Consider the following 16,179-nt stretch of genomic DNA (forward strand, 5'->3'; position numbering starts at 1 on the left):
GCTTCAAGAAACTGCAACTATAAGACAAATCAATGTTTGAGAAAAAATATATCCAGAGATCTTAAAAAATATGGAAAATATTGACATTATTATTTTTATAGCATTTTTTTTCATTCATTTCATCATCCTGTTATTCGTCGATTGCCTCTAGCAGGCCCCAGTAATGTCTCTTTCATCCTAGCACTGAGATTATATTCAAGGCTATTTAGGAGAATGAGACCCATCATTGTTACTGGTATTTGGCATATTTGGTACGCCACGGGGAGTTTGCCAGACTCTGCCCTGTGGGCAGGCTACATTCGATAGCCTGCAAGTTTGTCCAAAGTAGGAATGAGACAATAAGATGTCATAAAAAAAGTTCTGATAAGATGTCGTGCGGCCGCAAATGCATACAGAATTTATAGCATACAGAATCTAATAGTTATCTACTCTATGATAATTTTTCCATATCATTTCATACATTTTCCCAATTAGAAGAAATAAAATATACCAACTGTATAGCTAGCACTTTAAAAAAATCACAGTGAAAGAATAAATAGGTCTCTCTGATAAATTATAGGATTTGGAATTCATGTTTTCGATCTTATGGGATATAAAATATTATGCATAGGATATTCAAAATACGTGATTTATAAGCAAACAGAAATAAACTATTTTAAGTTCTAGTGCCGTGCTCGCATATTTCTGATTGGTAAATAAACTTGTTAAATCTCATGCCTAATTATTTCAAACATTTCAATATATCTATGGCTATACATATTAAGTTGATAACTCCACAACTAGCTATGCTGTGGCATTTTGCTGTGGTTCATTTTTTCCGCCTGTATTTTTTGTCATCTAGTTTTTTCAGAAATGTTATTCCTATTTCTGTCACATTGTCACCTTTTAGTCGGTCTTGCAAGAATGTTACATCAGCAGCCAAATGAACCTAGAAAAACAGAGGTGGGGAGTGAGAATCAGGCTTATATCAATGGGGATTTAAAAACCTAAAATCTCTAAATTTTTTTCCAGTTATATTTATTCCACAATGAATTGATTTCTCTTATGGTAAAATCTAAAAAGAACTTGTTCTGTGGTTGAGGAACCTACTCTCCAGAGATGTTTGATTGTGGGTTAGCTTTACATTGTGTCTGTAGAGAAGGGTGGTATGGTACAGTTTAGACCCAACTCTGATGATTCTGGGATAAATCCAAAGACATGGATTCAGTTTTGCTTATACTGTTATATCTCAGAGAGGAACACAAATTCCTGACTCAAATATTGCTTTGCTCCAGTATACCTTGCCAAGCAGAACTCCCAAAAATAGATGGATTCTTAAGCAATTCTGCTCAAAGTAACTTGCTATATATCATTGTGCCATTATTTAAACAACATAATCACTTATTCTAAAAACCTTTATAGCTTTGAGAGCTTTTAAACACTATTAAGTAAATAAATTATAAATTTAAAATTAAAGATCGAAATTACAGACATGAATATTTGATACCTCTTTTCCTCTCTGAGGCATTTCCAATTTCTTAGATGTCAAAGTACCATTAGGCACTATTCATTAAAATGTATTCACATAAGAGCAGCATAGGATTGCTGAACAATCCTCAATAGAGCATCTATCCAACTGTTGTTAGGGTAAATTATCAAACTAATATTGGGATGAATAAGATAAATCAGTGAAAACTCCTGGTCAAAGTGAATAAGTAAAATTGTTTAGATTTAGCACACAACTTGTTTTACTGAATTGCATCTTCTGTCTCACTAAGAATTCTTTCTGGATCTTGGTGTGTCAAGTTACTAACTCGTAAAAGGTGCAAAAATCCTGTCTCTGAGATACAACCCAGTAGGAGGATGCAGACTGCACTTTGAAATATAGTAACTACATTATTCATAGTTTTTTCCACATAAGAACTTTTACTGTCATTGTCAAAATTTTAACAGAAAATCACTTAAAATAACAAGGAGACTATGTCAAAGCAGTTTGGCTATTTGGGACTGTAGGATATCAGATAGATCTTAGAAATGGTGGTGCTTATGCTATGCTGAATAATAGCTATCTTACCTGGCAGTAGTGGGGAGGGCCCCACACCTGTTGGCCATTCAACATATTTAGTCAAGGTTTACCCAAGAAAAAAAAAGACATCTTTATCTTATTCTTCTTTTGCCTTGGGGCTTGAGGGCAGGATTCCTACTTGAAGCCCAGGAAGCCCTAGGGCCCTTCCAGCAATTGTCAGCCCATTTGGCTGGAGGTTCAAAGAAAGAACCTGAAGAAGCAGTGCTTCATCTTCAGTGCTGAGGATTACTTGGGTTGTACCAGGCAGTGCTGGAGGATGGGTATTGGAGCCTCCAATGCTGGACCCCAACAGGACCATGTGGTGAGAGGAATCAAACCAGGGTGGGCTACATCAAGTCATGCACCTTTATTGCTGTACTATCTCTCAGCTCCTTTTGATGCTATTTTTTATTTGATTTTAAGGGTTCATCCCTTTGCTCAACAGTTTCCAAAACTTTTCCTTTTTTTGATTTTATGATGATTATTAGTTATAAATATAGAAGAGTGGGAGCATAAAGCATTTGTGTTGATAGTACATTATTTTTGTCATTTAATTCTTTTGGATTATGTGCTATTATGTCCCTCTCCTAAGTTTTACAAATAAAGAAAAAATATGTGCATGCTTCACTATTGGGTAACTGAACACATCTAACTTTTTATTTTTATCTGGTCCCAACATTCTTATGCTAAGATTGATTATTAAAACTAAATTCTGAAAAACTGAGACTTTGCTCACTCATCTGTCTTTTTAAGCTGCCCCTGGTTCATTAGTCTTTGACAGATCTTCTCTTTGCTTTCCCAAAATAGTTTTTATCAAGGTCTTCTTCTGTACTTGATTTTGTGAATCATTCTTGGAATTTCACTTCCTTTTGTTTCTATAACTACATTTCCCCCTGTTATTTCTCCTGATTATTCCTTTTAGTATCCTATGCAACCTGTGTATTCTCTATTTAATCTACTCATGTTCTATCACTTTCTGGGACTTCATCTGTGACTTATTTTTCTTCTTTTTTATTAGACATTTTTTAGTTCTCTTACTATCTTTCAGTCTACATTTTCATGATTTTAAAACATGAATAATAATTGTTTAATGAATTTCATGATGTGTGTAGGGGTGTGTGTGTGTGTGTGTGTGTGTGTGTGAGTGTTAGACATCACAATCTTAGAAACTTCAAAATTGAACTTTCATTTTTGTTTCTCCCTACCTCCAGTATACTTGTCCAGCTTTCTTTTTTGGTTTATAGTACAACCATTCCTAAATGTTCAGGAACCTAAAAATAAACTGGAATATTTTTCTCAATCTTCTTGTTTTAAGTTAACTGATAAACCATTTAATTTATATATTTTGCTTTTTAGTGTTCAGTTTTGTCTGCTTCTCTCCTAACACAATTTTGTTCTGCTTTTAGTTGAGTGAACTGCCACCAGCTTCATAACTTCTCTTCTCTCTCTCTCTCTCTCTCTCTCTCTCTCTCCAGCCAACTTTGTCCCGTCCTGTATTTTCAACTTTTTTTCAAACAAAGAAATTTAATTCCTAAAACATAAATTTTAAAATATGATTCCCATTAATAAAATTACAATGCATTTCTCTATTGACTTCACTAAAATATTCACATTCTTGGGGCTACAGAGATAGTATAGTGGGTAGGGTGATTGCTTTGCACACAGCTGACCCTCATTCAATCCGCAGTATGCCAAATGGTTTCCTGAGCACCACCAGGAGAACTTACTTAGTTCAGAGCAAGGAGTTATACCTGAGCATCTATCTCCAGGTGTACCCCCCCCACTAAAAATTTTCACATTCTAAAGTTTGTTACATGATTCTTTCCCTTACTCTTACCTTATTTTTAATCAGACTTAAATGAAAAAAATGTAGATTTATTTGTTGCTTGTTTTTGTTTTGGGGGGCTCTCAGGTTGTTCTCAGGGGCCACACCCAGCTCTGTGTTAGGGAGTTGCATCTGGCAGTGCCTGGAGAGCTATCTGTGATGCTGGGCATCAAAGTGAGTCTCCCCCATGAAAGATATGTGCTCAACCTACTGAGATATCTCTCTGGACCAAGAACATAAGTTTTTTATTTCTTGACAATCTTTGTCTCATTTTACATTGGCATTATATTAAATAGCCTTCTTATTTTTATGGAACATCCTAAGGGTTTTATTTAAAAGAATACTTTTTTTGTAAAACAGAGTTAAAGTATTACTTACAAAAAAACTTTTTCAAAAGCACATATCATTGAGGGCATAATAAGTTGAAATAAATTTAAGGTCCTTATAGCACAGCGGGTAGGGCGTTCGCCTTACACGCGGCCAACATGGCCGACCCGAGTTCGATTCCTCCGCCCCTCTCGGAGAGCCCGGCAAGCTACCGAGAGTATTCGATATGCCAGACACAGTAACAACAAAGTCTCCAATGGAGACGTTACTGGGCCCGCTTGAGCAAATCGACGATCAACGGGAGGGCCTTTACCTTTACCTATTCCTTGAAAACTTCTTGTGCCTTTGGATAGCCTGCTCTTTTTACTTGAAATATTATTTTCCTTCTTCCTTTACCACAAGGTTCAATATTATGTTTATCTTTCAAATGTAAGCTCAGAGTTTCTCTCACAGATTTTCTCTGCCACTCTTAAACCATGTAAGGCTCTTACATCCTTTAGTGATGCTTTATACTCGATACACCTTAAAGATTCTTGAAGGGAGCAACTGGCTTATTTATCTCTGTTAGTAGAGTGCCTAACTCCTAGCAAATGCTAATATTTTATTTCAGTTCAATAGATGAGTAATTCAGGTGTGGAAACCAGTCTTTAAAATGATCCATATGGGACTAAAGAGATAGTACAGGCAGTAGAATGCTTGCCTTGTATATTGCTGACCTGGGTTGACTCCCAGCACAACACATGGTTTCCTGAGCACCTTCAGGAGTAATTCCTGGGTGCAAAGTCAGGAGTAACCCCTGAGGATCACTGGGTGTGGCCCCAAAAACTTAAATAAATAAATAAAAATAAAATGATCAGCAAATATCACCAGCTTCTGCTCTTTATGTCCAGAGGGAGTCCCCTCCGTGTTTTGGCCTGTGTGGCAAGAAATTTCATGAATTTATAGCCAACTTTAAGCAAGGCACTCAGCTGTGAAAGGCTCAAAGCCAGAACCATTTAGCTAAACTACCCCCAGACTGCTCAGGAAATATGTGATGCATTAAGGTTTCTAATTTTTATTGAAAATAGATCAGGTTTATAGCATTGTATATGTCAGGCATACAGCATTAGATACTTTGACATGTCTATAACAATAGAAACTGTTTCATGAATTTGTGTGTTAAACTTCTGTAGAGGCCACACCAATTTTCTCTGTACATTTCTAATTTTAATGACTACTGGAGCAAGCACTGAGTGTTTGTTGTTTGAAGATGCTACCCATTTGGAAAGTTTAGTACAAAAGACCAGCTGTCAAATGTACAGGGAGAAATAAAGTGCTTTACCATTTCCAGGGCCCCTCTGATAATCCCGCAGAGCAAATTGCAGTAGCATAGAGAGGACCGCCCAGCTGGAAGTTCTTCCACAAAATCCACCAGAGGATTCTTGTCTAGAATCAGGGAAAATTCATTTCTGCTTGAATTGTGACAAGTCACACTTGGTGTGATTCCCAAGTACATCTTGAAAGCAACCTAATATGGAGGAAAATATAGATTAAACCAGTATAGGACAAATATCTATTAGTAGGTCACCCAAATATCCTATTCCAAATGTGCAGCACAGTGATTAACCACATAAGATGGTCAAAAAATCTGGGTTCACATACTGTAGCACTGTCCTCCCATTTTTCATCGATTAGATCGAGTGGGCACCAGTAACATTTCACAACAAATTGTGAGACTTGTTCTTACTGTTTTTGGCATATTGAATATTTCACGGGGAGCTTGCCAGGCTTTGCCGTGCGGGCGAGATACTCTCAGTAGCTTTCTGGGCTCTCCAAGAGGGGCGCAAGTGTTGAAATATACTTACATCAGGACTTGTGCACAAGTCAACCTTTTTATTTTTTATGGAACATCCTAAGGGGTTTCTTTAAAATAACATTTTTATAAAACAGAGTTAAAGTATTTTTCAAAAGTACATATCCTTGAGAAGGATAATAAATTGAAATATTATTCAATCTCGACACACTAGCAACAAATTTGTCACATGACCCTAGCAAAGAATTCATTTCCTTGCATCAAGAATGTGAAAGAGTAAAGGATGCACGTGAAGACCCAAAGATTCAATGTTAGGGAGGTTTTGGGGAAAGAAAGGATTTTATAAGCCCAAGGAAATTTTACATTTCCTTCTGGGAAGGAAAGACTCAAGAAGGAGCAAGGGGTAGAGGCAGAAGGCACAAGATGAGCTATTAAATTATTTCTTAAAAATGTCTGATATTTAACTGAACTTACATAATTTTACAGGGGACTGAGAGATGGTACTGGGGTTACTCCAGTACATGATAATACAGGATGCTGACCCATCTGCATATGGTTTCACCAAACACCACAACTGGCCACTCCTAAGCCCAGAGCCAGGAGTCATCCCTGAACAAGACAGGAAAGAATTTTACAGTACAGCGATGAAAGAAACCTTAGAAACTATTTATTTCATGACCCCTGTTTCACAAGTGAGTAAACTGGGATTCAGAGAAGTAAAATGACAAGGTCAAAGGTATACTATCCTTAGTTTCTTAATTCCTAAACCAAGCAATTCTATCTCACAAAATGTACAAAACTGCAGCTTGTAGATTATTAACGGAAATGTCAATTAATGTTGTCTTTTAATTTCCTTAATTTAATAATTTTTTCAATTAAAAGCAGCACATAAGAGAAATAGGAACAGCTTCCTTAAGTAATTTGTAATTAGAAATATCAAAACGTTCTTCACTGATTCATTTATTCACTCACAGGTTAGATACTTATTGAGCATGGCCTAGCTAGCACAGTTTCTAGAATGCAGTAGAAGTTCAATAACTATTTGAAAAAAATATTAAATAAGTGTCCATTCTATTTTGTACCATATTTGGACATACAACAAAAAGTTGGTAAGATGTGATTTCTTTCTGAGAAGAATTTACAGTCAAAAAGAAACTACTAATATTAAATAACTACAATTGTATGTGTTCTGCAAGTACAATAGTATTGTATTTGGAAGCAATCCTGGAAATAATGTAAGAAAGAAACTTCCATCTTTTTCCTAAATATTAATGATGTGTTTGACAGATAGACAAGGTAGGGGAACAGATATTCTAAGTAAAAGGAATATGTCATGGAGACAAAATACCTTGAAGGGTTCAGGGGAAGTTGACATCTGAAGTCCTGAGTGGGCTAAGGCAATTGGGATTTCTGTTTTAGAGGGATCCTGTTCTGTCAGCATGAAGGATAAATTTAAGATTAAGTGAAGGATAAAGTCAAAGGCACTTCTACCAGTCAAAAAACTATTATGATGACCTGAGAAAGAAATGGTGAGGACCCTTCTCATTTTTTCTTTTATTTAAAATTCAAGCTCAGCCGAAATACTAAAATTTGATCAAATCTTAGATCAGTTTAAGAGTTTATAAAATGTGGCTTCCAAATTATAAGTCAAGTAGCAAGATCAGGGAAAATATTTCTCATAAAACTGTAGGCTCAGAGACGTATTTTGGCCTCCAATCAATTGGCTTTAGCCCATTTATGCTAATGTTCATTTCTCTGGCTGGAAAATTCCTAGACTAGTATTTGTATGAGAATTTTTTTTTTTGGTGATTCTCAGTCCAAGTCACATGGAAATAATATAAAAATGGAGATTGTGCCACTCCTACCTCTCTTAACTCATCATATTCTGCACTCAACAATTTCACATTTGAATGGCTTCATTCACACACCGCACTAACACAAGAACTGCACACTTTAGAGTTATCTTAAATCTCTGTTTGACTCTAGTTTCATGGCCCAATGTCCGCCAGTAGGAGGCATTATCTGAACGGAGTTGGGAAATACTCATTCCTAGGGAATGACATTGTTTCCTTCTCTGGCTGAATTCGGTCTGAGAGAGACTGTTGTTTCTGATGAAGAAAAAGCTCCACCCTTAGCCGCTGCTCCAGCTGCCTGGCTAATAAATAAGGGCAAAGCCTTTTCCTTCTGTATACCTTCAAGATGGAGGCTTTTCAGGGGATTATTAAATTCTTTGTTAATCAGAAAACTGTTATTGGCTACAGTTTCATGGCTCTTCTTACTGTGGGAAGTGAGCGACTCTTTTCCCTTGTGGCTTTTAAGTGTCCCTGCAGTACGGAGAATGTCACATACGGATTAGTTTTTCTTTTTGCTCCTGCTTGGGTGTTACTGATCTTGGGATTTTTTGTGAACAACAGATCATGGAAACTCTTTACAGGCTGCTGTGTGAATCCCAGGAAAATCTTCCCTCGAGGTCACAACTGCCGTTTCTTCTATGTCCTTGGCCAGATCATTCTGAGTTCATTGGTGGCTCCAATGATGTGGCTTTCCGTGGCTTTGCTAAATGGGACATTTTATGAATGTGCCATGAGTGGGACAACAAGTGCAAGTCTCCTCGAAATGATTTGCAAGAACAAGCCTAAAGAGTGCCGGGAAGAACTTTACAAAGTAAGTTGTGGCAAAACTAGCATGACAAGCATGGATGATGAGGAACTGAAACGGTCTTTACAAGCCCAATCTCAGGTAAGAAAGAATAAATTTTCCTTACACTCCCAGAATAATTTTTCAGCCTGTTCTTTTAGCCAAGACTGTGTCCTGCTAGAACATTTTGAAACAATAGAAACTGGAACAGATGCAGCTGTTAAGACTCTCAGAAAAGCTTTTTAGAGGTTGGATGGCTCAGTAAAAATGCTGATTGGATTGTTGTTTCCATTTCCAGAAAAAAAATATCCTCTGGGTTATGCATTTGTAAATACTTAAGTACTTTAAAACAATTTCTTTGGGTGGACTTTGTAAATAATGCATGCCACTAACTCATAATTGAGTGTTAATGGCAGAACTGTAATTAGAAATTACAGCCTTCTATCCATTATTTATTTTCAAACTGGTTTCTCAGAAACACACATATAATATTTATCTACTAAAATATAGCTGAATCAAATGATCTAATACTTTTTAAAATTGCATGTAATAAAATTAGTATAGTGATTCCCTTGATAGTTTCTGGCAACTATTATCTCTACGTATACATACTGTCAAGATTGAAAAGAAATTCCCACATAAAGCAGTAATTGGTAGACTTTTAATAGCCTTCAGTGAAAAGTGACCATGTTCTCTAGGGAGATTACATTGTTTCTATTTGTGCTATACAACTGAAGAAGTTCTTACAATACTGTAGAGGCTCAAGATATGGGGGATTGTTCTGTCTAACAAAAGGAATCACTTTCTTTACCTGATTGACAGAGAAGCAGTTTGTCATAGTTCCAGGTAAATGGACCCACATCCAGATATAAAACCCAGCCTTAGGAAGTGACTGTTTTCCTACATCTCAGTAGTAGGAATTACATCATTAATACCAAAACAAGTACTAAAAGTAAGTAGAGACACAAGTCCACAATTTATAAAAAAAAAAATTTTGTTTTAGAATAAAAGCACTGAAAACAGTACAACTTCACTTTTCATTAGAACTGCCCTTTATAATGACATATTGAGGCAAAATCTCTATCAAGAATCATTACAAAACAGGTCAGCAGTATATTCATATACTTTCCATAAACTGATAACCCTAAAACTGCCCTCAAAATAAAGTCTTGTTTAACACATAAAGTGTATCTCAGATGAAAACATGCTAGGTTCCCAAATGTCATCCTTCTTTCCTTGAAGGAAGGTACTAATTATGAATGTTATGATATAATGAGTGATTTATGATACATGTCCTCAGGCACTAGGCTCCATTCATTTAGTGCCAGATGCAAACAGTAATCACTGTGTAAGTCTTTCTTCTCTAAACACAGACATAAGGTAATCATGTGCATCTTGTCATAGCTGAGCTTGGGCACAGGGCTCTGTTTACTTTTCAGTAGAACAAGAAGGACCTGGGGCTGATTCCAAGGGAAGGATGCATGAGGGATGTGAACAAAGGGAGGTAACAGTTGCTGACTGCAGAGGTTCAGACAAACAGCAACAATAGGCAGTAATGACAGTCAGCTGGGACGTAAGGCTGATCTGTCTGTCACCCCATTGATTGCTAGCGTTCATTCAGCTTGATTGCTAGGGTTCATTCAGCTCATCTTGCTGGCTAGTTGGGTGACTCCTTCCTCTCTCATCAGTCTGTGTGTACTTCCCCAAGCTAAGTGCTAGGTTGAAAAGTAGTGCCTCCTTGGAAGAAAAACAAATTGTTTACAAGAAGCTGCAATTCCCAGTTGGAAATTCCAAACAAGTTCTCAAGAAACCAGCTGGGTCGCTCTTTAACCTTAAGAAAGCCAGAGGGGAGAAGTGACAAGAATTCAACTTTGGAGTAAATCAGACTGGTGTATGAATATAGACACCTCTGTTCATTGGTTATGTTACCTAGAGCTTGTGATTTGGTCTCTCTGAACTTCATTTTCTTGGAAGTTGGCGGTAGCACATCTAATTTGGAGGGTTGCTGAGAGTTGTAGACAATAGATGTAAGTAGGCTTAAAGCTGCTGGCACAAATGAAGAAAACTCCCAGGGTAAGAAGGAAGGGACTCCCGTAAAATGGGACACTAGTGAGGGCTGGGGTGGGAGCACCCTCTGTGTCTCAGTTACTGCTAAGGTCATATAATTTGAAGGTGGGGAGATATGAAGAGGGTCAGATAGTCTGTAACTCAAGCAAATGTGACCAACATGATGGGCTGAGGTATTTTTCCAAAGCCAGGTTTGGGGGAAAAGGAAGGTAAAGGATGAAGAAGAGAAGATCTGAGGTAGCCAACCACAAGTGATTCAAAGTAAACACGAGCACTTTCACAGGATGGTAATTGTGCCTCAGTCACTAATCATAATGACAAAGATACTATGAGTCAATGATGTCTTGATGTAAATGCAGATAAATTTGGAAAACAGCAGATGATATTAGCAAACACTTAAATGCACACGAGAGTCCACTTCTTCTCATTTCAGTCCTCTGAATTACCCCCACCCCCAAGTCTCTTTTTACAACTGGGGAATTTGAGGCACGGTAAGAGGAAAGTTTAGATTTAAACCCAAGTGGTGCCAATCCAGAGTAGGGATTCACCTAAAACTCTTCTTAATCACTCATAATCTGAACCAGATTTAGAAACCACTCACTTAAATCATTGGGACTTAGATGATTGTTATAACTAAATGGATTCATTTGCAGATTCTCATGTTTTAAATTCAAATAGGCCCATCTTCTGAGTTAAGAGTAACTTAACTAAAAAGTCAAGATAAAATTTGAAACAACTCTGTTATTTTCAAAAAAAGAATAAATTAAAATTGTGAAACCTAAAGTTTAGATGATGGGTGAAGTTATTTGAAATTTTACTTTTAAATTTCAGGGTAGGGGAGCATCCTGAGGAACTGGTTTGTATTCATATTTTTTTCCTTTTTCTTTTTGGCTTTTTGGGTCACACACGGCAATTCTCAGGGGTTACTCCTGGCTCTGCACTCAGTAATTACTCCTGGTGGTGCTCGGGAGTTCATGTGGGGTGCTGGGGATAGAACCTGGGTTGGCCGTGTGCAAGGCAAATGCCCTTTCTGCTGTTCTATCACTCAGGTACCCCGGCTTGTAGTCAGAGAGGTATTTATTCCTAGTTACCAAAACTCAAAATCAATAGCCTCAGGGTTTGGCATGACTAGTTTTTTTCTTCAGCCCTTTTGTAGGCTTTAAGTTTTATAACTTCAGTTTCCTAGTTGTATTGGGTCTGTTTCACTTTTCATGGATAATGAGACATATTTTCAAAAGAGTCTGGTGCTCCCTGCAAACAATACAGCATGGGAAAAACAGACATTATCCATGTATATGCTTTTCTCGTGCCTGGAAATACCAGGCTAAGGAAATAGCCATTTGCACAAATGACCACACTTACTCCTGAACTCATTAGCCAATAGCTAATACTTTGTGAGGGATTGGTTTTTTAAACTGCAGTATAATCTAAATTTTTACTCTTTTCCACCTGCCTTCTTGATGATATGAGAATAGAGATTGGGTAGTACTAATTTTATTTTAATTATTAAAGTGTTAAAATAAAAAGAGGACTGATTTCAACCCAAATATGGCAATGGCATAGCATTTATGCAGATACACTCTCCAGAAATACCACCCCAGATCCTTGAGAAGTAAGTGCCTTGCTTATATAGGTCTTCAATGTTTCTTTCTTTCTAAGATTCTAGGGTGGTTCCTGATTTGTACCGCATCATTCTTCTCTCTGCTTACCACTTGCTATGCTCGCTGTAGATCTAAAGTTAGCTACCTTCAGATGAGCTTTTGGAAGACGTATGCGCAAAAGGAGAAGGAGCAGTTGGAAAATAAGTTCTTGGACTATGCCAACAAACTGAGTGAGAGAAACCTGAAGAGCTTTTTCGAAAACAAGAGACCGGATGTCTTCCCCCTGCCTACTTTCGCGGCCTGGGAAGCTGCATCACAGCTGCATTCGTTCCAAGAAAGCCGGCCGTTTTACAGCACGCTTCATAAGGTGGTAGAGGAAGGGCTAGAACTTAATCCTGAGGATGAGGAGACCACATTGGTCCTGGTGGGTAGTGCCCACAGCGTGTGACTTGTCCACCATCACTACTCACTGTGTCTAGAGAACTCTGATTTTTAGCAGCTTTCTCCTGTCAACAGCAACTTGTGTAACTCTGGGTTTTCTCACATTTAATATTCTGTTAGAAGACATTAGCTAATGGGAAGCTCCTTTGCTCCCCATTGCAGACAGTGTCAGGGTGTGCTCAAACTGATGCGAAATGATTGGTTAAAGATGGTGACAAAGGTGTTTTTCCATTGGTTGAAAGTTGGATTCAACTGCTTCAAGTTCTAAGATTTTAAAAGTCCACACTAAGGCTCATACAACTCTCTGTAAACAATGACTATGACATCTGGAGTGGAACAGGTAACTTGTGAATGAGCAACACAGACTGCCAGACCCAGTGGGTTTGTGGTATGGTCAGCCTGAGGCTTGTCCTGGATATCTATAGTACTGTTTTTCAAGGGCATATGCAATTATATCATTTAAAATTAATTCCCTTGGAATCTGAAGGCTTTTGAAGAATCCTTGAAAATTGGAAGGATTTGATGTGTACAGTTCAATTTTCATGTCTCCACTGTGCACTGAAAGTGCATTCCCATAGGCAGTGCTGTATTATAAATATTTTAGGTGCTTTTACCTTTGTGGAACCTTTCGTATGTTAAAACACAGATATGCATATAAATATTTATAACTGTGTTCAGATATACATATTAATATGTACTACTTCCTTCTGATTTCAAAATAAATTAAAATCATGTTTGAGGGTCCCTACAAATACTACGGGCCCAATGGACAATGCTTATTGTGCTGAATAGGTAGGTTGATTCATATTGGAGATTTGGGGAAATTGTATGAAGCAGTGTTGGTATAAAACTGTTTTGTTGAGGCTAGGAAATAGTACAGAGGATAAGGCACTTGCCTTGCTTGTTCAATCTCCAGAATTTCATATGGTCCCACAAACCTCACCAGGAGTAATCCCTGAGTGCAGAGCCAGGAGCAAGTCCTGAAAATCACTGAGTATCACCAAAAAACAAACAAAACTTGTTTTTCAGGTTTATATTTGTCAAAAGAATGCAAGTTTTGCGTTCAACTATATAACAAATCCCTGTCATATTTAACAAACTAGACATCTCTATGGTGTCTAATTTTACATCTTTATTAAATTGTTATCAACCTGCCTTAAACCATGGGGTGTCTTTCCATTTATTGAAATCTACCTTTGTTATTTTAGGAATATATATGTATATCCCTAGCAGTTCCCAGAAAGCCCACAGAGCCCTCCCAGCAATTTTTGACCAAGCAGGCCTGAGGAGCAAGTTGAGTGCCTGAGGATGTGCTGCTGCTCTAGTTCTATGGTGCTGCTTAGGCCCTGCAGTGCTGGAATTGACCAAGGTCATTTCAGCATCATTGGGGCTGCTGGAGTTACACCCAGCTATGCTCCAGGGGCAATATGGGGCAGAGATCAAACTGGGATTAGAGTACTTTCTCTCAGGTTACCTTTAAGAATATTTTAAAGCTATTTTTGCCTAGTTTGTTATATTTGTAGGTATTCTTCATTTTTATTATTGTAAATAGATTCCCCCATATATCTTCTAAATAGCTATTTGAGTAAACAATAAAGTTATTACTGTATGTGTATTAATTTTATGCCTTTCTACTTTACTAGTTTTTTTAAAAAATTCGTTGTATAGCTTTTCAGAATAATAATAGTTGTATACATAGCTGTATAATCTAGAAAATTAATTATAAACTAAGGTGGAAGTGTGATGGGATCAGTACAATGCAAACTGACCCTCAGAACGTAATGTGCCCGCTAAGAGTAAGTGCACTGTACCACCTGTGAAATACTACTAGGAAATACTACTAGAAATACTACTAGAAAGAAAGAAAGAAAGAAAGAAAGAAAGAAAGAAAGAAAGAAAGAAAGGAAGGAAGGGAGGGAGAGAAAATGAAAGAGAAAGAAATTTGAACTGAGTCAAGTATTTAGATTTATCTGCAGATAATATATAAAATAGCACAATTAGGGACCAATTAAATATAGACTATAGGAAATTCTATTTGTCATATGATCCAATATGAACTTATGGCATCTTTAAAAGGAGAATAAATGAGCTATAAAAAATCCCAGCATCATGAATATCTTATTTGCATCTTATTTCAAATAACTATCTGTAACAGGATATTTTCGAGATATTTAAAGAAATATAATTGGGTAACAAAAGGGTTATAGAATATTAATTTTTATTTCAGCAGGCCTGCATCCATATCTCCACCCTCTGCCTGCTTTTCAATCTTTCATACCTATACACTCTGCACTCATAATTCTACTTGCTGCTGCTTATACCCTGATCGTGTATAAGAGGCCACACAACCTCTCCATTCATCACAGCTGACACTGCACTCACTTTGCTTTCTCTCACTGAGTGAGAACTAGCCAGGTAAGAAAAGAGCAAACTTAGCCCAGTACCTCAGAGATTCCCAGTGGGGTGAACTAAAAGGATTCATCCTTAGAGTACACCAAACACAAAGGAAGTGACATAGAAACCTACCAGAGAACTATTGGATAAGTTCAAGAGAAACAATATAGCAATCATCAAATTCCCTGAGGGGTGGGAAAGCATATTTGATAAAGAACCACTAGTCAAAGTAATCATACATCAGAATTTACCAGGGTTGAGGAATACAGGCACCCAGATCCAAGAAATCCAAAGGGTTGTAGTGAAATTAGATCCAAATATAAAAAACTATGTAGGTCCAACTATTAACTTCAAGGTACATCTTAATCAGGATGACAAAAACCAAGACAGAGAAAGAATATTGGAGGCAGCAAATCAAAGAAGGAAATATTTTGTGTAACTTCAATTATTTTTAATGTTAAATTGTTAAAATTTATGCAGAAAGAACTCTTGTGTAGTTTTAAAAGAGATGACATCCAAAGTTTTGCTCTTCTACTACAGAGAAGTGACAGAATGAACATTTCAATGTATTTTATTTTACTGTTTTGTTTTTTATGAATAATATAAAATCATAAAAGTTAAATGTAAACCATGCTTAAGATAGATTCTAAACTTTAAACGTCTGAGTCTTAACTTCTACAACATAAATGCTGCCTCAAATTTATATGTAAATTTCATGACATCATCTTTTCTAAGAGCTACATAGTACTCCATTGTGTAGATGTACCAGAGTTTCTTTAACCAGTCATCTGTTCTTGGGCACTCAGGATTCTTCCAGTTTCTGGCTATTGTAAAGAGTTCTGCAATGAACAAACAAGTGCAGATGTCACTTCGACTACACATTTTTGCCTCTCTGGGGTATATCCCCCGGAGTGGTATCGCTGGGTCAAATGGGAGCTCAATTTCTAATTTTTTGAGAAACGTCCATACTGTTTTCCAAAAGGGCTGAACTAGTCGACATTCCCACCAACAGTGAAGGAGTGTCCCTTTCTCACCACATCCACGCCAGCAT

General features: G+C 37.2%; 2 protein-coding genes across 2 annotated transcripts in view; one reads left to right on the forward strand and one right to left on the reverse strand.

Annotated features, from left to right (window-relative positions):
* Positions 1-808: 808 nt before the first annotated feature.
* Positions 809-16,179, reverse strand: part of TRAPPC3L (trafficking protein particle complex subunit 3L) — a 45,096-nt gene continuing 29,725 nt past the window's right edge. Inside the window, exons 4-5 of the mRNA XM_056125310.1 lie at positions 5,518-5,703; positions 809-928 (exon numbers count right to left, since the gene is read on the reverse strand). Coding sequence (XP_055981285.1) covers positions 809-928; positions 5,518-5,703 — 306 coding nt within the window. The remainder of the gene's footprint in view (positions 929-5,517; positions 5,704-16,179) is intronic.
* Positions 8,188-13,349, forward strand: CALHM5 (calcium homeostasis modulator family member 5). Its single transcript, XM_056125309.1, has 2 exons — positions 8,188-8,727; positions 12,352-13,349. Exons 1-2 carry the CDS (start codon positions 8,188-8,190, stop codon positions 12,739-12,741), a joined length of 930 nt encoding a protein of 309 aa, XP_055981284.1. The 3' UTR covers positions 12,742-13,349.

This window comes from Sorex fumeus, unplaced genomic scaffold (assembly GCF_029834395.1).
Source record: "Sorex fumeus unplaced genomic scaffold, SorFum_2.1 ptg000054l, whole genome shotgun sequence".
Taxonomy (NCBI): Eukaryota; Metazoa; Chordata; class Mammalia; order Eulipotyphla; family Soricidae; genus Sorex; species Sorex fumeus.

Excerpts from the sequence above, each read along its gene's own strand:
- CALHM5 (XM_056125309.1), top strand. The coding sequence starts at position 8,188 with ATGGAGGCTTTTCAGGGGATTATTAAATTCTTTGTTAATCAGAAAACT. Across the intron at positions 8,728-12,351 it reads CTTTACAAGCCCAATCTCAG|ATTCTAGGGTGGTTCCTGAT; the intron begins GTAAGAAAGAAT and ends TTTCTTTCTAAG.